This window comes from Xiphophorus hellerii, chromosome 23 (genome assembly GCF_003331165.1).
Source record: "Xiphophorus hellerii strain 12219 chromosome 23, Xiphophorus_hellerii-4.1, whole genome shotgun sequence".
NCBI lineage: Eukaryota > Metazoa > Chordata > Actinopteri > Cyprinodontiformes > Poeciliidae > Xiphophorus > Xiphophorus hellerii.
The window spans coordinates 7,177,912-7,201,868 of NC_045694.1; the positions used below are offsets into that span (position 1 = coordinate 7,177,912).

A 23,957-nucleotide genomic window follows, 5' to 3' on the forward strand; every position below is an offset into this window, starting at 1 on the left:
GACGGCTAAATAAATTATTGCGAGGGAACAAAAAGTCTTGTATGGGAATGCAAAACTTTTGCGAGATAATGCGAAAGAAAACAATCCACCCATGTCCCCTGTGGGACTCCGTACTTTACAACCACAAATATAAAGGATTTTATTGGGAACACAAGCAGTAACAGTGGAAGGAATATTATGAATGCTTTTCAAATATTTTTATAAGTAATAAACTGAAAAGTGTGTTTATTTATATCCAGCCCCCCTGAGGCAACACTTTGCAGAATCAACTGCAAGTCTTTTGGGGTGTGTCTCTCTACCAGCTTTAGATCAGGAGCCTGAATGTTTCCACAGTTGGTATCTCTAACTAAGGATGCCCTGATGCAGTTTTGAGCATTGGCTGATATTGATATTAACCCGACACGGTATCAGCACGGCTCATGCATACTTTCATTACTTATTTTGTAGTGTGTAGCATGTATTTTTCTACAAAAGGAGATATTTTAACCTTTTTACACCACACAAAAAGCACATATAGCCCACTTAAAATAATTTCTGTTGCATGACTGAGTGCCTCTAGGTCTCTGAAGTAGACCGACACTGCCACCTCCAGCCATTCTCATCCCTTTGACTACACAGGCCCCATTCGGATCCAGCGGGCCGAGGCACAGTGCTGCGTCTCACAGCCATGGCCGCAGAGATAGGCAGCAAACAAGACAGCTGAGAAAAGACTTCACTTTATTATTTTCTATAATTAATGAGAAACAGTCGCAACAAATTAGGACAGAGTGGGGCTGAGGCTTCACAGCAGTGCTGCTGCAGAGCAGGAAGGAGAAGCTGTACTGGACCACCGAACGTTGCACAACCACAGACCCTGAAAGGTGCAACTCTGCATGCAGAAATGCCACTTTAAAGTAAACGGGCCAGAAATATGCTGTGCACTTATTCAGAGATGCATCAACATGGAGGTGGAATAATCAGAGTAGAAACAGTAAAGCTTCCTCACTTCAAGTTGAACTGCTCCTGCTAAGAGCAGCAGATAGGAGAGCACTTTTCATTTCTCCTGTCTGCAGATGTACTATATAAAAAGACTTGCCTCTTACTCGCATGATACGTCACACATAAGAGTCATTTACTGTACTGATGTATGATCAGCAGCTTCACAAACACAGTTTTCTTCTGTATGTACACACATAAAGCTTTATCTGAGTTCTTCAAGCTCATTTGACAAAGAATGAGCTGCGTGCTACCACCTAGTGGGGAGAAATCCCTTATGCAGGAAATGTATCAAAGAATAAAATATAACTTACCCTCTCTAAAATGATTTCCTCATACTTAAACATCCCGTCGCTTCCGTTTACCTGTTGAAACAAAAACAAAAACATCACAGTAAGGATGATGAATATTTAGATTTTTCAGAAAAATAAAACAGAAGCACAAAATGTGGGTGAAATCTTTAACAGCATCTGTTTGTAGAAAGAACCATAAATAATTTATTTACAAAACAGAGTGAATGCATTCTCCAAATGGTGTTACAAACAGACAAAATGGCATATGTGACAATGGAGAACGCGCTTTAAACAGAAGGCATTCACGCTATGAGGGGGAGGGCTTTTTTTCCACACACAAACATACAAACACGTCCACGCAGAACAGAAAGTCAGAATAAGACGCATCCTTACTGTACAGCAGACAGCGAGAGAAGATACTTACATAAGGGCCTGCATCTAGTGAGTCTGCGTTGACAATGATGGGGGGAGGGTTGGCCTGTGAATATGAAGAGAGGCACATTAGCTCGGTGTGCGAGGCTGGAAGAGGCACAGACGTAATGAAGTGTGCACAGTAGTGTTTGGGATGCCATAGGAACCGCCAACGAGGCTCGGTGGGACTGCGAACGCAAGAAGAGACGAGTCAGAGGAAGGTGTGAGGACCGAGAATGAGGACTGGGCTGGAGAGACTGCCGTTTATTACCTGCCACAGCCAGATGCGCTGCACACACCTCATAAAGTAAACCCGCTTGCGTCTCAGCTTACGGTACGACACGTTTACACCAGTCTGATATATGATTGATATTGTGATTAATTGTGATAAAGTTAAATTTCTCACCACTTGGTCACTAAAACCGTTATCAGTTATGAACAACACGTCAAATAAGCACATCCCACAAAACAAAACAGGCCAAAAAATATTCCATTCAAGCACACCTTTATGATCACAGTTTATGTTTAATTGAGCTCTAATGGTTTAGTGAGGAAAACAAGATAAAAAATATTTGTTTTCATCTATAAACTAGTCCTTCAAACTGTCATTTCATCCATCCATCCATTTTCTGTACACCCTTGTCCCTAGTGGGGTCAGGAGGTGCTGGTGTCTATCTCCAGCTAACGTTCCGGGTGAGAGGCGGGGTTCACCCTGGACAGGTCGCCTGTCTGTCGCAGGGAAACACAGACAGGACAAACAACCATGCACACACACACTCACACCTAGGGAGAATTTAGAGAGACTAATTTACCTGACAGTCATGTTTTTGGACTGTGGGAGGAAGCCGGAGAACCCAGAGAGAACCCACTCATGCACAGGGAGAACATGCAAACTCCATGCAGAAAGACCCCGGCCGGGAATCAAACCCAGGACCTTCTTGCTGGAAGGCAACAGTGCTACCAACTGCACCACTGTGCAGCCCCAAACTGTCATTTATTGATATTTTATATTAAACAATCCACCATTTATTGAAGCTTTTACTTTTACTGTCACCTACTTGACAAGCATTTTAAGGTTTTTCCACTGAATGACATTTTAAATGAAATAATTCTGGTGGTGCAAATTCTGATAATAATTGTAATGATTTTTTAACTGTCTAACAGTGCATGTAAAGGAAATCTATAGTTGGATGGACTGATTTAATTGGTAATGATTCATTTGAAATCATATTTTTACATACACTGTTTCAAACACATATGGAAGTACAGCGCCAGTGTTAATTTGGAAGATGTATTTGTGGATTTAACTTCCTAGCTTGATGTTTTGAGATGTTCTTTAATATTTCCACTTAATTCTCAGTAAAAAAAAAAACCAAAGAATGATGCCTACAACAGAGATAGTGTTCTGAATCTTGGAGTCTTCCACGTTTTCCTCCAACTCTAACAATGGTCGACACTTCAAAGTTTTGTTTCATATTGCTTAGGTCATCATTGGGCCAAAGACCCCAATGATGAAGGAAAACTTTGGACTTGGTGTTCCCTCGCCCGGACGCGGGTCACCGGGGCCCCACTCTGGAGCCAGGCCTGGAGGGGGGGCACGATGGCGAGCGTCTGGTGGCCGGGCTTTTACCCATGGAGCCCGGCCGGGCTCAGCCCGAAGAGGAAACATGGGCCCCCCCTCCCATGGGCCCACCACCCGTGGGAGGGGCCAAAGGGGTCGGGTGCAGTGTGGGATGGGTGGCAGCAGAGGGAGGGGACCCTGGCGGTCCGATCCTCGGTTGCAGAAACTGGCTCTTGGGACGTGGAATGTCACCTCTCTGGTGGGGAAGGAGCCGGAGCTAGTGCGTGAGGTCGAGAGGTTCCGGCTAGAAATAGTCGGTCTCACCTCGACGCACGGCTCTGGTTCTGGAACCAGTCTCCTTGAGAGGGGCTGGACATACTTCCACTCTGGAGTTGCCCAAGGTGAGAGGCGTCGGGCAGGAGTGGGCATACTTGTTGCTCCCCATCTCGGCGCCTGTACGTTGGGGTTTACCCCGGTGAACGAGAGGGTAGCATCCCTCCGCCTACGGGTGGGGGGACGGGTTCTGACTGTCGTTTGTGCTTACGGGCCGAACGACAGTTCAGATTACCCACCCTTTTTGGAGTCCTTAGAGGGGGTACTGGAGAGTGCTCCTCCTGGGGACTCCCTTGTTCTGCTGGGGGACTTCAACGCTCACGTGGGCAATGACAGTGAGACCTGGAGGGGCGTGGTTGGGAGGAACGGCCCGCCCGACCTGAACTCGAGCGGTGTTCTGTTGCTGGACTTCTGTGCTCGCCATGGATTGTCCATAACGAACACCATGTTCAAGCATAAGGGTGTCCATATGTGCACTTGGCACCAGGACACCCTAGGCCGCAGTTCGATGATCGACTTTGTCATCGTTTCATCGGATCTGCGGCCGTATGTCTTGGACACTCGGGTGAAGAGAGGTGCGGAGCTGTCCACTGACCACTACCTGGTGGTGAGTTGGCTCCGGTGGTGGGGGCGAAAGCCGGTCAGACCTGGCAGGCCCAAACGTGTTGTGAGGGTCTGCTGGGAACGTCTGGCGGAATCCCCTGTGAGACGGAGCTTTAACTCCCATCTCCGGCAAAACTTCGAACACGTCCCGGGGGAGGTGGGGGACATGGAGTCTGAGTGGACCGTGTTCCGTGCCTCCATTGTCGAGGCGGCCGATCGGAGCTGTGGCCGCAAGGTTGTCGGTGCCTGTCGCGGCGGCAACCCTCGAACCCGCTGGTGGACACCTTCGGTGAGGGATGCCGTCAGGCTGAAGAAGGAGTCCTATCGGGCCTTTTTGGCCTGTGGGACTCCGGAAGCAGCTGATGGGTACCGGCGGGCGAAGCGGCATGCGGCTCGGGCGGTTGCTGAGGCAAAAACCCGGGCGTGGGAGGAGTTTGGAGAGGCCATGGAGAAAGACTTCCGTACGGCTTCGAGGCGATTCTGGTCCACCATCCGGCGTCTCAGGGGGGGGAAGCGGTGCAGCACCAACACTGTTTATAGTGGGGATGGTGTGCTGCTGACCTCTACTCGGGACGTTGTGGGCCGGTGGGCAGAGTACTTCGAAGACCTCCTCAATCCCACCAACATGCCTTCCACTGAGGAAGCGGAGCCTGGGGACTCTGGGTTGGGCTCTCCAATCTCTGGGGACGAGGTCGCCGAGGTGGTTAAAAAGCTCCTCGGTGGCAGGGCCCCGGGGGTGGATGAGATCCGCCCGGAGTTTCTTAAGGCTCTGGATGTTGTAGGGTTGTGTTGGTTGACGCGACTCTGCAATGTCGCATGGACATCGGGGGCAGTTCCCCTGGATTGGCAGACTGGGGTGGTGGTCCCCCTGTTCAAAAAGGGGGACCGGAGGGTGTGCTCCAATTATAGAGGGGTCACACTCTTAAGCCTCCCTGGCAAGGTCTATTCAGGGGTCCTGGAGAGGAGGGTCCGTCGGATAGTCGAACCTCGGATTCAGGAAGAGCAGTGTGGTTTTCGTCCTGGTCGTGGAACGCTGGACCAGCTCTACACCCTCGGCAGGGTCCTGGAGGGTGCATGGGAGTTCGCCCAACCAGTCTACATGTGTTTTGTGGACCTGGAGAAGGCGTTCGACCGTGTCCCTCGGGGAGCCCTGTGGGGGGTTCTCCGGGAGTATGGGGTACCGGGCCCTTTGATACGGGCTGTCAGGTCCCTGTATGACCGGTGTCAGAGTCTGGTCCGCATTGCCGGCAGTAAGTCGGGCTCGTTTCCGGTGAGAGTTGGACTCCGCCAGGGCTGCCCTTTGTCACCGATTCTGTTCATCACTTTCATGGACAGAATTTCTAGGCGCAGCCAAGGTGTTGAGGGGATCCGATTTGGTGGCCTTAGGATCTCATCTCTGCTTTTTGCAGACGATGTGGTCCTTTTGGCTTCATCAGATCGTGATCTGCAGCTCTCGCTGGAGCGGTTCGCAGCCGAGTGTGACGCGGCCGGGATGAGGATCAGTGCCTCCAAATCCGAGGCCATGGTCTTGAGCCGGAAAAGGGTAGAGTGCCTTCTCCGGGTCAGGGGGGGTGTCCTGCCCCAAGTGGAGGAGTTTAAGTATCTCGGGATCTTGTTCACGAATGGGGGAAGAAGGGAGCGGGAGATCGACAGGCGGATTGGCGCAGCGTCTGCTGTCAAGCGGGCGCTGTACCGGTCCGTCGTGGTGAAGAGAGAGCTGAGCCAAAAAGCGAAGCTCTCGATTTACCGGTCGATCTACGTTCCCACCCTCATCTATGGTCATGAGCTTTGGGTCATGACCGAAAGAACGAGATCGCGGATACAAGCGGCCGAAATGGGTTTTCTCCGTAGGGTGGCTGGGCTCTCCCTTAGAGATAGGGTGAGAAGCTCAGTCATCCGGGAGGGACTCAGAGTAGAGCCGCTGCTCCTTCACATCGAGAGGAGCCAGTTGAGGTGGCTCGGGCATCTGGTCAGGATGCCTCCTAGACGCCTCCCTGGTGAGGTGTTCCGGGCATGTCCCACCGGGAGGAGGCCCCGGGGAAGACCCAGGACACGCTGGAGGGACTATGTCTCTCGGCTGGCCTGGGAACGCCTCGGGATTCCCCCGGAGGAGCTGGGACAAGTGGCTGGGGAGAGGGAAGTCTGGGCCTCCCTTCTGAAGCTGCTACCCCCGCGACCCGACCTCGGATAAGCGGAAGAAGATGGATGGATGGATGGATGGATGCTTAGGTCGTTGTCCCTGAGCAAATTTCTAAACTGTAATCTGACTTTTTTATGTAGCTTTCTGAATAACTGCATCATTTGAGGTTCCTTCAATTTTTACAGACACAATATTATGGTATGTAAACTTAAAGGTGACCTGCTGTTGTGATTCCTTGAACAGGTTAGAATAGATCTACGCTTTACACAAACATGTTCAATACATGTTTTGCACAAAATCATTCATAGATAATGAGATTTTAATCTGCTTACTTCAGCCTACTTTGAAATTGCAGCTTGAGCTGTTTTAGGGTCTCTTGTCTCTTTAGATCTAAACAAGATGCTATGCTGCTAGCCTCGCCTCCCAACCCAACATTTACACTTACATGTAAAAATGGTTACAAACAATTATGCAACTGTACATCTTTGAAAAGCAGAAATGGAGCCTATTGCACAACCAACAACAATGCAGCAAGTGATTTTTGGATGGTAAGTCAACAACAAAACATTTGTCTGTGAAGCAGGCATTGTACAGTGCATACAGCAGTAAAACCAGCTGACCAAACACAATGGAGCTCCACCTGGGTTGCTAGGTAACAGTGCAGTGCCTGTGAAATGTGGCTTAAATATCAGGAAGTTTTTGAAATGACTCATTTTCCAGACACCAAAATACATTAACTTATTGCCAGAAACAGATGGGTAGTAGTTTAAGCAGTTGGTCTTTTTTTTTCCTTTTTTTTAAAGAAACAGTTGAAACCAAAATGTAAGTATAAAAACATGCAAAGCATGATTTTTGCATAGTAGGTCCCTTTTAAGACTTGGGAATGTAGAGGCACTTTAAAAAGTTATTGTTCTCTTTATTCTGGCAGTTGAAATAAACCTAAATAGTGAGGAGGCAGTGAAACGATGTGTCGGTTTAAATAGTGCATGCAACCATCTGCTTTCAACAACACTCAGCTTTTGAACTGGTTGAAGAGTAAAAAAACAAAAATGTTGGGTAATTTTTTCAGTCAGGAGGTTGATGACCATTTAATTGTCTCGACTGGATCTTTTAAGGTCATCAATATGTCACACTGTGATGAATCTTTTGCTCTGTTGTTATTGTTGAAACTAACCAAATATCAGATTAATCAACAACCCTCATTCTTAGTCATACCCCTGCTGGTAACCTTTGTTTAATTCTGCTCATGAATTTTTTATTTAATGCATAATATGCAGATTTTTTATTGTAATCTCTAAACCCTCTGTTAGACTCCTTCCATTTTAGTCTTATAGATGATTTTGGATGAAGTATGAATATTAATCAGAGTTTTTGTCCTAAATTAAAGGCATTGATTTTTCACTTCCAAGAAGCAATTTCATCTAAAATCAAGTGCAGCATATAAACTTTAAAAAAAAAAACAAATATAAAAAGCAAAGAAACAATGACACTATCAGCGCTTGGCTCCATTCTGCCACCTGGTGTTTGTGTTCCCCTTTGGGGCTGCAGGTTGACTGCAGAGAGAAGCGGCAGAAATAGAAGAAGAAGAGAGTGAGCTGGATACTGGATGGTTTAAAAACAGTTTAAATCTTCCAACTGGTTAGATTTTTCCTTGACTGATTGGGATGTTGTGCTTAATGAGATGCTGACAGCATTGCCTGGGGATGATGGGTCTCTGGAGGTCCAACCAGATATGTACCGATCTTTCCTTAAGTTTTCTCCACTGCATTCATTCTTACCCTTCACTTACAGCAACATTGTTAGTTCTTTCTATACATATGGATACTCCTAGTAAAGATGAGTAAAAAGGCTTAAAATAATGTAATCTTATACTGCAGCAGCATATCAACACGCGAGCAAAAACGTACATTTACTTACAAGGGAAAAAATATCCTTTCACAAATTTAACAACAATCAGCAGTTCCTCCATCTTTGCCAACCACAATCTCCCTAAAGACAAGTAACTTTTAAAAAGCATATATATGCAGCTCTGGAAAAAAATTAAAAGACCACTTAAAATGATCAGTTTCTCTGAATATGCTCTTTATAGGCATATGTTTGAGTAAAATTAACATTGTTCTTTTATTCTATGACATGTCACTAAAATTCCAAGCAAAAGTTTTGTATTTATTTGCAGAAAATAAGAAATGGTCAAACTAATGAAAAAGATGCAGTGCTTTCAGATCTTAAATAATGCAAAGAAAACAAGTTAATATCCATTTATAAACAACAGAAATCAGGAACAGAAATCAATACTTGATGGAATAACCAGGAGGTTTTCAATGGGGTTCAGTGCAGTGGCCTCTCCATTTTTTCCAGAGCTGTGATTTTAAAGTTGATCAAAGAGTCTACAAGATTTTAAGTAGTTGTTAGAAAAAGGTCATTGGTCAAATTCTTTGTGTGACTATGTGAAAAAGCCCAACCTCGTTCCTTGTATTTTCTAATAAAGCCAAATGCAGACAAAGATCGGGCAGAGTTGATCCCAGACAGTGTTTGACGGCGGCTTTCCGCGTCTGGGCTCAAATTCTCCTCTTCTGCAGAAAAGAAAAGTAACCTTTGTCTCTGGTTGATTCTTTGCAAGTTAGGAATTAAAATAAACCTATCAGTAGTAATGGACAATAGTAATCCACTTTTAGTTTTAGAGAGGTAAAATACAAAGTGACACAGAAGTCCATCTCTTTTTGCCACTCTCCAAAATGACAAAGACAAGAGAAATTAATTGTTAATTGAATTTATACACACAGTTTTTCCCTTCCTTCCTTCTTCCATTTTGTGCACAAACAAACAATTGTGTATCCATTTATTTTGCACATTTATTTACAGCCTTTACATTAAACCTTTTTCAGCTGAATGTGATTCAGCTCTCTGTTTTGGAAAGGATTATCTTATATAAATCAGGACCCCTGATCAAGCCAAACAACCTTGGAGTGATGTTCTGCTGCCAGATATTATTTATTCAAGATGCATAATCACATTTTATTTTAGAAAATTATAAAAAGAGAATAGAAAGTGACCAAAAAGAACAAAGGTGGTGAAATGACCAAAACTCACTTACTGTAGAAAATCGCTTCAGGTAACGGCTATAAAGTACTGCTACAAATAAATATGACACAGGTCATGATTCAAAAAGCATTTTATAGATTTTTTCTCTGGCAGTAATTGTGGAAATTGCTTTTGTTCAAACAGTTGAATATAATTTTTTGAATTATCTCATTTTGTTTTCAAAAGGTGCAATTCTAATCTTTAGTTATACGTAAAGGTCTGCTTTCACATCCTCCATTAATGTCAAATCCTCCTTAGGTCCAGACAATTAAACAAAGCAAACTATATAACATGAGTTTCAGTTGATTAAAATAAAAGTTAAAGTACATTTGAGATAACATAAAGTAAGTGACAATTCATCACATCTGTCAGTGAAGTTCAGCCAGCTAAAATGAACTCACAGATATTAAAGCTAATGACATGAACGTTGATTTTTCATTAACCAAAATTAATCACTGTGCTACTATCTCCCACTACTCTCCAATTTGCATTTTTGCAGTTTATTAACTTCAAACTTTGTTTTCTCTCAGTTTTTTTCTTCTCAATGACTCGATGCAATCTGCTGGATTTCCTTGGACAGAAAACTTTCAAAAATAATTTGAATACTGAATTGAACCAGGATTAATTGGAATGTAAGCCTGATTGAACTGAAAGGACTTTTACGATAATGTGTTGTAAATTGGCGCTGTTTAAACAGCCTGAAATTAATTTAATTAAAAAAAAATTCTAACTCATCCCTACACACACACCTGAAAATACACACACACTTCCTAGACAAAGCACATTTAGCAAGAACAATAAATGTTTTAATAATGTAACTTAGAGACATTGAGAATGTAAAAAATGTTTCTATGCTCAATAAAAGGTTGAAAACATTGAATTAGGTCAGTATCATTAGTGTATGCGTATTCTTACAGTGCTTACACTGTGTTCAATACAGGGTGATTCCACTATTTACTGACTGGACATGTACAAAAGCAATAGAAAACTTTAAAAAAGTTCAAATGGAGCGATAAGTTTATTTAGTGAGCACTTCTGCCTCCCCACCAGCCTGTGCTGCCCTGGGCATTGAGCTATAATGCACATATTTTTTTTATTTCAACTGCAAGGGTCTTGTAATAAGAATCTTGTTATGTTGGAATCACCTCTTGCACCTAGATTTTACTTTTTGGTATATCCATAAACGATTCAAGCACCATTAAAGTCTCTGTTTTTAATCAGACACAAAGTCCTATTGAGATTTGCATTAAAAGTCCATTAAAAGTGTCATTATTTATCGATAGACACTTCATGACAGCCGTAGTAAACATTCATGAAGGAAACTTCATGAATGTTGACATTGTCATGTCATGTTTATGACAATGTCATGTCAGTCTTATGCACACCCATTCAAATAAAGTGTTACCATTTCAATTGATGGCTGATTAACAGGGTTTTGCTGAATTGTCATTATCTGAATGGGTTGTGTTGAGGCAGAGGAACATCTAAAACATGTAGTCAGTGTGGTTTGCTAGAGAGTTTTCTCCATTTCTCCAACCTTTCCCTCCTCTCTGTGTGAAGCTTCCTGCTTCTGAAAGTAGCTGTTAATGGAAATGTGGGGTTGTAGGTCTGGCCCGCTCCTCTCAGTGGTGAAATGCAATGACTCCAGACAGCTGCGGATGCTGCCCTCCCCAAGTCAGCACAATCGGGCCTTCGCTGTAATCTGCATATGGACTAACAGATGGTCACGTCTGCAGTTGTGCTGTACATTTCGGTAAAAAGACCCCAATCGAATGCCCCCAAAAATCCCAAAGTGATTATAATCTTGACAACATCTGTAGCAGAAGAGTTTATGACAGCTGGTATTTTAAATCAGAACAATAAAACCAAGTTGATACGGGGGAAAAAAGAGAGAGATGAAACAACGCCTCAGGGCTACAGGAAACACACTGACCACTGTTGTCCCTGAATGACTGTCAGAGCAAGCTACTCAGTCCATTACTGAGACAACATGTGACAAAACACACTATTGCAGGATGATGGCTGCGGTGCTTATCCCAGCAATCATACCGGAGCACTGAAGCCCTGTGGGATCACCGCACCTACATGCAGCAGCATTATAACAACCTGGGTTTGCAGCTTAATCCCGCTACCTGATTCCCATGTATCAAGCAAACAGAGGGGAATAATGCAACGTAATCTCAGCAGGAGCAATCACAACATGGGTTTGTTTAATCATTAATGTTCATGTGTCTTCAATCGTACTGGAAAGGCCCTCAATCCCACTGTCCTCATGTCTCTGTAATCCCATAAAGAGCATAAAGATGGCTGACTGACGGCAATAACATCTGACCGGTTTATTGGAGAGGTTGTGTTTAAATGTTCCCTCAGAGGATGACAAATTGAAGACAGAATCTGACTGGAATTATCTTAATTTTCCTGCCAATAGGCTGGTGTAGGATCAGGAGAGGATAGGGATGTTTGGAGTGTGTTGCAGGTGAATGTGGGTCAGGCAACATCAAAAAAGCAGTGGCAAAAAAGATTACAGATGTAGGTCAACGCCTGAACAGCAAACCTGGACTTTACTGAAGTCTCTGTTATGTAATACTACGGGTTCATCTCATAAATGGGAATTACATAGACACTAAATAATTTTAGTAATTCAAATCAATAATTAAACTCATTTATTATATAAGATATACTGTATTTTGAAAGTCTATGTTAATTTTGATGATTTTGGCTTGGTGCCAATGAAAACCCAAATTGTTTGTTTACATTTAGATTAAACCACTAAAAAGTGATTTTGTCAGGACTGGGTTTTCTCTGTGTTGATTTGAGTTTTTCTGTGTGTTTATTTTGGGTTTGTCCTGTCTACCTCTTGTTTGTTCCCAGGTGTGTCTCGTTCTGTGATTACCCTCTGTGTATTTAATGCCACCTGTGTTTCTGTGTCTTTGTCGGGTCCTTGTCTAATCTGTCGCGCTGTTTAGTTTGTCGTCTTGTCCATTCGTTGCTACCAGTGTTGAGCCTTAGCCTTCCGCTCAGCTGTGCTGCCTGGTTTTTGGACTTTGGATTTGTGTTTTTCATCATTAAAATCATTATTTTTCTCACACCAGCTTGGGTCCTCAGTGTCTGCCTCACCTCCTCACACCGCAATTCATGACAGATTTTTAATATGGAGATTTTGTTTACGGGCTTCAAAATCCTGGGAAAGTCTACTAACTTTTAAACTGTTCAGCAGTCAGTCAATGACTCCCTCCAGAAGGCAAAAAATCACAAATGAAGATGGATTCAGAAAGTTTTATTGCTGCATGTTGTAAGTTGAGTGGAGGGAAAAACTGTGCTAGAAAAAGGCACACTAGAAACAGAAAACCACAGTATTGAGAGGATTGTAAGCAAAACCTTGTTCATGAGTTTGGGGGAAAATTAACAGGGTGACATAGTCTGAAATATTCCGACTTTTCTTAAAAAATATATTTTTAATGGTCCTCTGTAAGTAGTTGTATCAAAACTAACAGTTAAAATGTATCACTTAAATGTAAAATAAATCAATATGTTAGTTATACTTAAACTAAATTACTAAAATGAATTTACTTTTTAATAATATTCTATTTTGGATGACGAACCTAAATTAATTTCCGACTTTTTTTAGATTTAACTCTTGATATCAAAATGACATTTGAATTTTTCAACATTAAGTATTGTTAAGTATTATTAATTTAATATATCATAAAAGTGGTTGAGATAAATCCCTGTGTTTGCCTCAATGAATATAAGAACAATGTCTTTCCTTCGTCCCCAACACTGAACTCAGCCGCTGCTCCTCTCACCAAACTCTGCTAAAATCTTCTTGTTTTGATAAAAGCTATAAAAGCAACATGTGTGAACCTGAAGAGACATGTTTAAACACCACCATTGTTGCCACCTTTTACTGAGACTGCTTATTTGAACACAAATATATTAGCAAATGATCAGCTGCACTTCAACACCTGGACTGTTTAATATTCTACAGCAGACTACAAATTAGTATAACTAGTTTAGAAGAACAAAGCTGCATTAAACACAACAAACCTGATCAGAAATGCTCAGTGGAGCTTGTCTAATATCTGTTAAGCTACACGTCTCACCTGAGGAGGCAACTTTAGCAGGAACATATTACAGTAATAGTTTCTGTATGATTTTAGCAGGTCCTGTTATCGCTGTGGAATAGTTTAGGCCCAATCTTCTTTAGGGCCTTGGTTCACTTTGTTGGGATTTGTTCACAGACATTTCTGCTGAAATTCATACCAGTTTAACTACTATAAAAAGTCCTTTGTTTTTGTTCTGGAAGCGATTTGAACATTTTGAACCAAATCATGCTCATTCATCTCAGGAGCAGAGACTCTGTTTTTGTCTCCCATCTCAGCCAAAACTGTACTCAAGTAAGAGTAGCAATACTTAACATATTTTTACTCCAGTAAAAGTTAAAAGTAGCTGTGCAAGAAATTACTCAAGTAAGGATAAAAAAAAAAAGTATTTGGTAAAAAGGTGAATCAAGTACTGAAAAACTGATCAAGACCTCATTAATTTAATATTTTAAAATGACATCATCAGACAGAACCGAATTATGAAATTATGTGGAAATTTGGGTATTTTATAAACCACAATGAAAATAATTCATTTAAGATGAAACAAAATGTTTTTCAAATTAATTTCTTTCAATGTAAAGCTATGAAATTTGAAGAAACACTTCAGGTGAGTGTCTATCTAGTTAATATTTGGTTAAAACAAGCTTGTTCTTCATTCAGTGAAGTTACTCACAGTGAGTAGAGTGATGGTAGCCATACTTCATAATAAAATTACTCAATTACAGTATAGTAAAAAATACACCTAAAAGTAAATTTTTTAATAGATACTCAAGTAAATGTAACTAGTTACTATCCAACTTTGCTCTTTCCTGAATGGGATCATGGCTGGACATTTTTATTGTGTTCATATATAATTGTTTCAACAGATTAGTATGGTACCTGAGAAGTGCCAGACAGCGACAAGGTTATGCGTCTTTTTATGTTGTATATGTAAATATAAGCACCAACAATATCACTGTATACTTTTCCCTTGTCACCAGATCTAAATTTCCACCTTAGTTTGGTGAATTAGTTCACTACAACTATCATGAATCAAATACAGCAATACCATCAGTCTAAGTCCTTCATGTTTTTATGTTTACAAGAACAAATACTATCTTGCAGAATGTGATGAAGTAGTGTGACCGCTTTAACTTTCAAGACAGATGTTTTTCTTAATAATGCAACCATAGCAAATGGCAGATGGAAGGAATTTACAGCTGGCTTCAATCCAGTCACAATGCAAGACAGCTGATCCAATCACAATGGATCCTGCGAGCGTTTTTGGCTTAACAATTATTATTTCTTCATCAGATAGCAATCACGTTAACTGAGAGACGTCCCAAATGATTTAGCATCACAAATCCTTGTGAACAAAGGATTTTGTTACAAGCTTGTAACAAGGCAACAAGGCAACAGCTCTAGTTGGTAGAGCTGTTGCTTTGCAGCAAGAAGGTCCTGGGTTTGATTCCCGGCCCGGGGTATTTCTGCACAGTCCAAAAACATGACTGTCAGGTAAATTGGTCTCTCCAAATTCTCCCTAGGTGTGAATGTGAGTGTGCTTGGTTGCTTGTCCTGTCTGTCTCTGTGTTGCCCTGCGACAGACCGGTGACCTGTCCAGGTGACCCCGCCTCTCACCCGGAACGTTAGCTGGAGATAGACACCAGCACCCCTCCCAACCCCACTAGGGACAAGGGTGCTAGAAAATGAATGGATGGATGGATTTGTGAGGGACAAACAGATACTTGTTTTTTTAGTTGTTTTTTTTCCCTTCACTTGTAGGATTACAGAAGCTTTGGCACAACATTGTGTAAACACCCTGGGCTGAAAAGCAGCTAAAGCAAGCGAGCATACCAGACGCAGAGACCTCATGTACAGACAATGACAGTAAGTCCAGACTGCTTCCCCAGCGTGAGATTATTACAAGTCCCTGCTGACCAACAGGAGTGATGAAAGCACTCTCTTTCTCCTGCTCCTAAAGTCCAGTCACCCATCTGTCCAACACACTTCTCTATTTATCAATCTCATGTCTCGTTAGCGGGGACCGTCTCTTGTCTTTCGGCGTTTCCGTGTTTGCATATCATGTCCCGCTCACGTTGCATCATGCAGCGCTCGCTTGGCTCCAGACCCTCGGGACAGTAAAGCGACAAAGACTCCCAGTAAACCTTGGCAAGCGCAGGGCAGAGGCTTCATCCAAAACTGTTAAATAATCAATGCGTTCCCATGGCAACCAGCACTTCTATGGTATTGGCTGGTAAGCCTGTTCAGCCACCGCCCCTTCCTTCATCTCTCCAGCTTCTCGCTGCTGCCTCACTGCAGTTAATGCAGTTCAGACATCAGACATGAGGCATAAAGTGGATGTTGCTCGTCGTCTTCAGGGCTTCCCTACTAAGATCAGATGCACACATGCATTTCCTCAAATCACAACAAATCCTGAGTCTGTCTGCCCTTCTCTAAAGGAATATGTAGAGATTAGTATGGAAAATCTGGTAATGTAGTGAGGAAAACTGGCTCAATTTGAGTTTTCTGAAGATTTGAATCAAACCATGTGATGCACACATGCATCCTCTGCTGCCCTGGTTTAGATGGTAAATTTAGTAGACATTACTTGCACTGAACAATCAGGATAATCAGGATTAATCTAAAGCTGATTAATACCGTGGATGACAGTTATTAAAATAAAAAAAATGCTTTCATGTGAAGTTTTTGCCATCTTGGTTCTATGCTGAATGTAAGTTACCCATTGGGGATCTAAATGAGTTTAAACATCCAACTCACCCAATATTTTAAGAACTGTAATTTGAACACTTTCCCACATTTTTGTCACTTTACAACCAAAAACCTGAGTGAGATTTATTGGGATTTTATGTGACAGATTTACACAAAGTGGTGTATATTTTAAAGTGGAAGTGAAAGGATCCCTTTTTCTCATTTTTGGATGCATAAAAATCTTAAAAAACATAGTGTTTTATTTTATTCACCTGAACTGAGTCCATACTTTTTTCCAGTTCTTTTCTTTTGACCAGTTTCTCTGTTGCTACTTAAAAAGTAACTCCTCATCATGATCCTGTCACCACTTTGTTTTAAAGAGCGAATTTGCATTTAGGCCAAAAAGGTCACTTTCTGTCAAAAAAGGCCACATTCTTCAACATGATTGCTGTGTCCCCTGCATGGTTACATGGCGAACTCCAAAATGTGTTCATGCAAAGATTAAATTACACAGATAGACTCTATTTATTATTTCTGAAGGTAACTACCTGCACTGAATTTTATTTAAGGGTGCAGCACAAGTGCATGCTCTATTTTCATATTTAATTTTCTTTTTAAAAAATTCTTTATTTTATAACAATTTTTGTATTACCAAAACTACAAAAATGATACAGGTTCAGAATGAAAAAGAAAAACAGAACAATAAACATTTGCGTGTGCCTTCTGTTGTACATTAACTTATCAAGACACCTGCTAGTAATAAAACTAACGGTTCATTTTTTATTTTCATTCCATTTTACCACATTTTTTTGGTCTATTCTATCATGTTCCAATAAAACAGATAAATGTTTCTCCTTGTATCGCATGAAAATGTGAAAAGCTTCATGAGTTGATGTCTTGTTGCATTCCTGAACTAAATGATACTTGAAAAGAGTCAATTCATTAAAGATAAAGCCTCATTTTCTTCTTGAAGACTCAGCATGATTTCTGTCTTCCAGCCCTCGACTTTGTTGCAGGCAGAGGGGAGGAAAAAGAAGAGTTCAGGATGTGCACACCAAAGGCATGCTGACGGGGCAATAACCCTTTCCTTCTTAGGGAAACATTTACATATCAGCTCCGTTCCTACCGAGGCCTCCAGTGGCGACTTTGCCGTAAAATACGACGGAAAGCTGAACTCAGCCGATGAAGTGATAGACAGTGCATAATGGAAATTGTTCCTGGATGTTAGTTAGTAGCAACTTCTACAGCACAGTAAGGCATTTGTATCTAAAAAGGCGCTGAATTATGTTTTCCAGCAGAATGTGGGATGAGAGACGCAGTCAGTGCTGCTGCTCCGATCTTCCAGCTCCCATTGGCCGATCATAGGCCACGCTGCAGTCCAATCAATAACAACTAAATTACCATACACCCAACATCTCATTCATGCTGAAGCCCCCACCCACCCCAAGCCCTGCGCCTGGAGGGAAGGCAAGTAGTGAGGTGAGCAGAGGCGTGACAGATGGACGGATTTGAGAGCAGGAAACAAATGACAGCAAGAGATGTTCTAAGCGCACAAACTCAATGTCACCGACAAAGACGGCATAACGAGACGTAATAAAGAAAATCCAACGCTGACAAAGGTAAACTGTTACTTTTCTCTGGCTAAAACACCAGCGTTTATCTGGATGAGAAAATTAATTAGTTCACCCATAAAACAGCAGCGTTAAAGCTTAAAGTTTCCAGATTTGATGGCTGTGATTGAGCATTCTGACTAAGCCACCCCGCCTCCTCCCAACACGTACATCCATGAAGCTCTAATTAATAGCCCGTCACAGCTGTCAGCAGCGCTCCCTCTTCATCTTTATGTAATATCACAAAAGCATGCTCTGGCTTACCTCTCCGTCATGCTGAGCAGCTCCAAATGGGAGCCAGCTAGTTTGACCTTCACAAGTGCAGCCACACAGGGAAAAGTACTTAGTGTAACGAATATTCATAGCAGTGCTGCTCCAGAAGCACCGTCGACAAGTGTGCTGACAACAAATCAGATCTGAACCTGACTACATGTATCTGTATTTGACTTAAAGCACTTAATGTGTGCATACTTTGATAGTAGGGCTGGACGAAATGGCTGAAAACGTATCACAATATAAACGTTTGATAATTAATTAATAGTTTTTTGTTTTAAATATATGAAATACTGCCAAACTGGTGGCATGACTTTTCCTCTTTTATCCACAGTTTTCATACCGTTCTTTAGTTTTAAGCATGGTGAAACTTAAGCTGCTGCTGTGCCAGTTACTCAACAGGTTGTTACTAGGTAACCATTTAGTGACTGAGTTGCTAGGTAACCAAACAGTGGGTGAGTCAGTTGATTCCACCAACCTTGCTTAGTTAGCTGTGAAAGTTTGAGCAACTAAAGCTTTTCTCCTGCCTACTTCCCCCAGAATGCTGTGCGGTTCTGGATTGGAATTCAGTGAAGTTTTGAATATTCTATCAGCTGCAATATCTATTAACATTGATCATGTGTCTATCGCAACAGCTATTGTTATTGATTTATTGTCCAGTGCTATTTGATGCATGGCAGATGATTGAGAAAATCTTTAAGATAATAAAAAATATGTTTTTGTTTAGGTAACTCATTCCAACCCTAAAGTAGGAATTTGGTACAGTTTGCTGGTACAATTGGTCCAAATTGTTCCTAGTAAACTGTTTTGGGAAAACAAAAGTAGAGATGTATGGAGGCATCAACTGCTGATTAGGTTTATTTGCTTATTTGTTCGCAACTAGTGATGGGCTGGCAAATAACTGAAACATCTAGTAAATATGTTACGCATAACTGCTGCCAGGTCCTGCTGACAACACTCTTCGGTGTGAAAGCTTTTCTCCAGAAATAATCTTAAAAGTTATCTTGAGTATTCATAAGAGACCAAAGAGATGTAAAATATTTTTGACACTCAGAATTTTTTATGTGCATTTTAAATTACTGTATCTAGAAAAGTAAGAAGCAATTTGAAAAAAAAACTGTATTTTCTTCAATATGTTCAAGAGAGAGAGTTAAACAAAACAAAGCTAGAGTTTCTGTCCTATCACTTTCAGTTTTCAACCTGTTTCTGTCATTGAAGATACTACATTTAAAAGTGTTAGAGAACACACACAAAATGCCTTCTATTCGGCTTCACCACACTAACTGGAAATTTGAATCCATTAAATCAAACTTGGCAGATCAAATGGCTACAAAAATTGCAGCTTGGAAATTGGCCACAAGTTCTGATTTGTGCATTTCTAACACAAAACAAATAGGGTTGCAGAATATAAGAAATGTGCGCATTAACAATATTATAGGCATGTGACCTTTACTGTCAGCTATGTCTGCACATGATATAGTCAAAAAGAATTATACAATTCTTAAGATTAGTGGATTTTCAATAAGCCAAAAAATAATTTGCACTTTGCCAACACAAAACTACAATTGGAGAAGAGTACAAACATAATATGACTGTTTCTTTATGAATTATCACATTCCTGATTCCAGCGTATCTCAGCCTGACTTTCTAAGCATATGGGTAGATCTAAAGAGGAACGGCAAAAGCAAATGAGATGGATTAGCAGTGCTTGGCAACAACTGTGAAATATTGTTAATGCTTCCCACATATTGAGCTGTTAGCATATCATGACAGTCATGATACTGTAATACAGAAACAGTCTTCAGTCAGAAGCTTTTTCAAATTTGTTGTAAGACTGCTACTGGAGATCCATGACCATCCATGACGTCTTTTTGAAGATACTTTAATAACAGTAACAAAAACGCCTAATTTTCTTTGTGGAGCAAATAAAGTTTTTCAAATAAATTTAATTCAAACACATCAAAGATCACTAATGCTTATCTAATCTTGTTTTTTTTCTGGAAAAACAAAATCACTAGTTGAACACTCAACAGCAAAAACATAATTTCTTCCACATTTATTTAACTGAACCTTTTATTTGCAGGTTTTATACCATTTTAGGTTAATCAGGGTTACAATGAGCACCTAATTAGTAATTCAAGCCTTTCTGTTACCCTGTGGTATAAATTTGAAGTGACACCGAGACCTATTTCTTTTAGCCAATGACCCCAAGGGTGAATACCCACATTTATTTATTTATAACCATATTTATCTTGGTAACACACTCAGTGAGCAGGGAGGTAAAAAATATCCAGAGATCACTATCAGAAAACTGCAGCAAAGAGAGGTCACCAAGTCTCAACAGCAACCGTTAGACACTGTCTACGTGCTAAGAGGTTGTTTGGGGGAAATGTCAAGAAATATTCAGTGAGTATGGCATAGTGGAGGAGCTGTGATGCTGTGGGCTTGTTTTGCTTTCAAAACCCCAAGGTTTTGTTGGAATATTGGTAAATGGCTAATTTTTGGGGGTTTTCAGCAAGATAATGATCCAAAAAATGCATTATCTTCAAATCAACATGGCTGGTCAAACATCTCACTCTACATGCTTCAACTTTGTGAAATAGTAGAAGAGAAGAGATGTCTTAATAGCAAAAATAGGATGGTATATTTAGATATAAAAAATTTCTTTTCTAACTCTGGATTATTCTTCTAAGGAAAAAAAATTAAGTCCGGATATTTTTTTTAGATTTTGCAGTGAGATCAGGCTGCTGCAGTAAAAAATGTGTTGCCACATCTTTCGATATTTCCCGTTTTCTCAAACCCAAAGCTCGACAGGTATGGGGCAAGGTGAGAATTCATCTATTAAGCTCACTGGAGATGAATACATAAACTAAAAGCTGGAGTATAGACATTTTGTATAAGTGTATTTGTGAGCCTGCCTCTTTATTATTAAATTGAATATAATTTCAGATTTTGTATAACTTTTCTTCGGGTTAACTTAGAAAGTGAGCTATTATTGTTACAGGTTAGTTTTCTAAACTACAGAAAAGTAACTGGTAGGGAAGCTCAAAAATGAAAAATTGAACTGATATTAATATCCGATAGTAACACCGGTGTTATGATAGATTTACCAATATTTTATTTTATCAATTTTTTATCCGATTACTCGATTAATCGTAAGAATAATTGATAGATTACTCGATTACTGAAACATTCGTTTACAACAGCCCTACTGTTGGTTTTATTTTCTGATTTAAATCCCTCAAGACTTTATTTCAATTCACATTTACACAAAAGGCGAAGCTAAAAGCAAACATAACTTGATAAATTGACTTTATCGAAACTGTATGAGATTCGCTATTTCAGTCTAAAAACTGTTCAGCTCACACTGTTCAGCGTGATTTTTCCTTTTTTTTGCTTTAGCGTACTTCACATGTATACAAATCAGCATAACAAGTGGTGCCTCAGTGTTATTTTTCTGAGTCATTGCTTTCAAATGCTGCTAACAAGAGGGTGACAGAGTTTCTCGCTGCTCCGCCTCATGGCAACAGCGGACTTTAAGGTATTAACATATATCTGTAACCAGTCCCATGAAAAATACTGACTTTCCCCACATGATGCAATATTAAAATAACCTGCTGCTTCATCTAATTTCCATCAGGAATCAGCGTCTTGGTCACACAGCCAACACCAGGAGGCTCAACAGGCTCGAGTCATGTTGTTTCTGAGGTGAATCTCCAATCTGCAGGGAAGCCTGTCATGTGTGCCATCAGTATGCTTCACATATTTCCACCCCCTCTTCTTCCTCTACAGCAGAGGTCACTGCAGCATGTCAGCTTTCCGCTCTCAGATAGTTAAAACCCTTTGCTTCTCGGCTGAAGGAGTTGCTGAACTGATGCCCCACTCCTCTCTGATGTTTTGGAAAAGGCAGATTGTTGCCTCTCTGACGTTAACTGATTAGTCACATTTTTGTACAAAATGTTTCTCTTCAAAAAATACATCACATTCTTGGTATGTGTGAGAAAGTATTTGCCCCCTTGCAGATTTCTTCTATTGTTTTTTTCTTTTCCTCACACCTAAATGTTGTCAAGTATTATCAGACAAATGAAGCTTCAGCTAAAACAAAATGCCGTTTTTAAACAAAGATTTCTACTATTAAGGGAAAAAAAGCTCCAAACCATTTGAAAAAGTGATTGCTTCCCCTAAATCGAATACAACTGGTTGAAGTATTTGCAATAATTCTTGGATGAAGCAGTAGCACACTTATTTGCTGAATTTCTTTAATTCAGCCACATTGGAGGGTTTTCAATTGGAATTTGGTTCAGACTTTGACTAGGCTTCTCCAAAACCTTTATTTCTGCTTTTGCAAAGGTTGAGTTGCTGGTGTGCTTTGGATCTTTGTTCTGCTGAATAACTCCAGTGTGCTTAAGCTTAAGGTGGCAAACAAAGATTCTTCTTCAGGATTTTATAGCATTCATTTCTTTGAAGTGCTCTTGGAATATTTGTTTGGCAAGTTGGCAAACCCTGGGAAGGCTCACCACTGTTCCTCATGTGGATAATCACTCTCACTGTGGTTCTCCGGAGTCTCACAGCCTTACAAATGGGTTTAAAAATCTTTATCAACTAGTAAGTATGAATAACTTTGTAATCTGATATTAAATGTCGTAATCTAGGGTATGACACGTTGCTTTTTAAGATCTTTTAGCCTACTTCATGTTGTTCTATTTAAGTGATTTCTCAACTCTAAAGGTCTGGTTAAAAATGTGGTTGATTACAGTTAATTTATGATTTAACAAAGTGGGCAATAGCTCCACTTTGGTTTAGATAAAATTTTTTCTTAATAAATAAAATAATCCCAATCTTTTTCCTATATTCAAATGTGTTTAATGACCAGAATCATTTAAATGTATCAAAAATTAATTTAAATCTTCTAGAGTATTTGCAACTCTATGAGGTGCAAATACTTTTTCATAGCACTACACATTGATACTGTTTATGGGTGTAAAAATGGAAAGATGCAGCTAAGTTTTGCAAAAGATGACGATGGCATTCATCATCCTATTTATAGTAAATCCATCTGAGTTTCAACATTTCAGACAATTAAAACAGCTATCAATCCAAAAAGGATTTGGTTGTACAATAAGAGATATTTAGACACGCTCACACTATTGCACATCTTTCTTGTGTTTCTGAACCACATGAAGACACATCGCTCTAAAAAAATAAAGTATCACTTTTCTGTTAAGATGAAATTATACCTAACATGATCTCAAACCAAGCCAACATGCAGATATTCCCAACATATGCATTGATTCCGTGATAATTTAGCTTAATCCTATGCCATGTAGAAGCTCGGTCTGCACTGATGATGGGGATTCACTCAACTCAAAATCCCAAATGGTTAGAGTAACTGATATAATGGCGTAGCATCATTTTCTAATTAATTTAGCTTATAATTACCACTTGCATTATACATAGCTTGTGCATTATGACCTACAACTTAAGACTGCAAGGCAATTCTAAATTATGGGTAGAAAATAAGTATAACATCATGGAAAATATGCATTTTTACACCCGTCATTGCAATATGCAGACACTGTACAAACTGTTGGCACATTATGAATGTCACATGGACTAAATGGCTTTATCTCCTTATACTTAGACCCATGTAGAAACAGGCAATTTACCAATATCAAGTAAATTTTTTTAAAAAACATTACAGCTTCAAAAATGCTAAAATAAAATACACAATATTGTTCCTATGTATTAAAATTCTTTTAACAAGAGGCCAGTGAAAGTGCCAGAGTAATCAGAGCTAAAAGCACATAACTCTTGTTTATTTATTTATTTCTAAAGAGAAAACAATTTCAGATTTTTGGGAATATTTCCAAGAGTGTAGCTCTTCAC

At 40.5% G+C, this 23,957-nt stretch overlaps 1 protein-coding gene across 1 annotated transcript in view; it reads right to left on the bottom strand.

Moving 5' to 3' along the window:
- Positions 1 to 23,957, bottom strand: part of dlg3 (discs, large homolog 3 (Drosophila)) — a 123,224-nt gene that overhangs the window by 59,919 nt on the left and 39,348 nt on the right. The window contains 2 exon segments of the mRNA XM_032555080.1: positions 1,290 to 1,340; positions 1,693 to 1,746. Coding sequence (XP_032410971.1) covers positions 1,290 to 1,340; positions 1,693 to 1,746 — 105 coding nt within the window.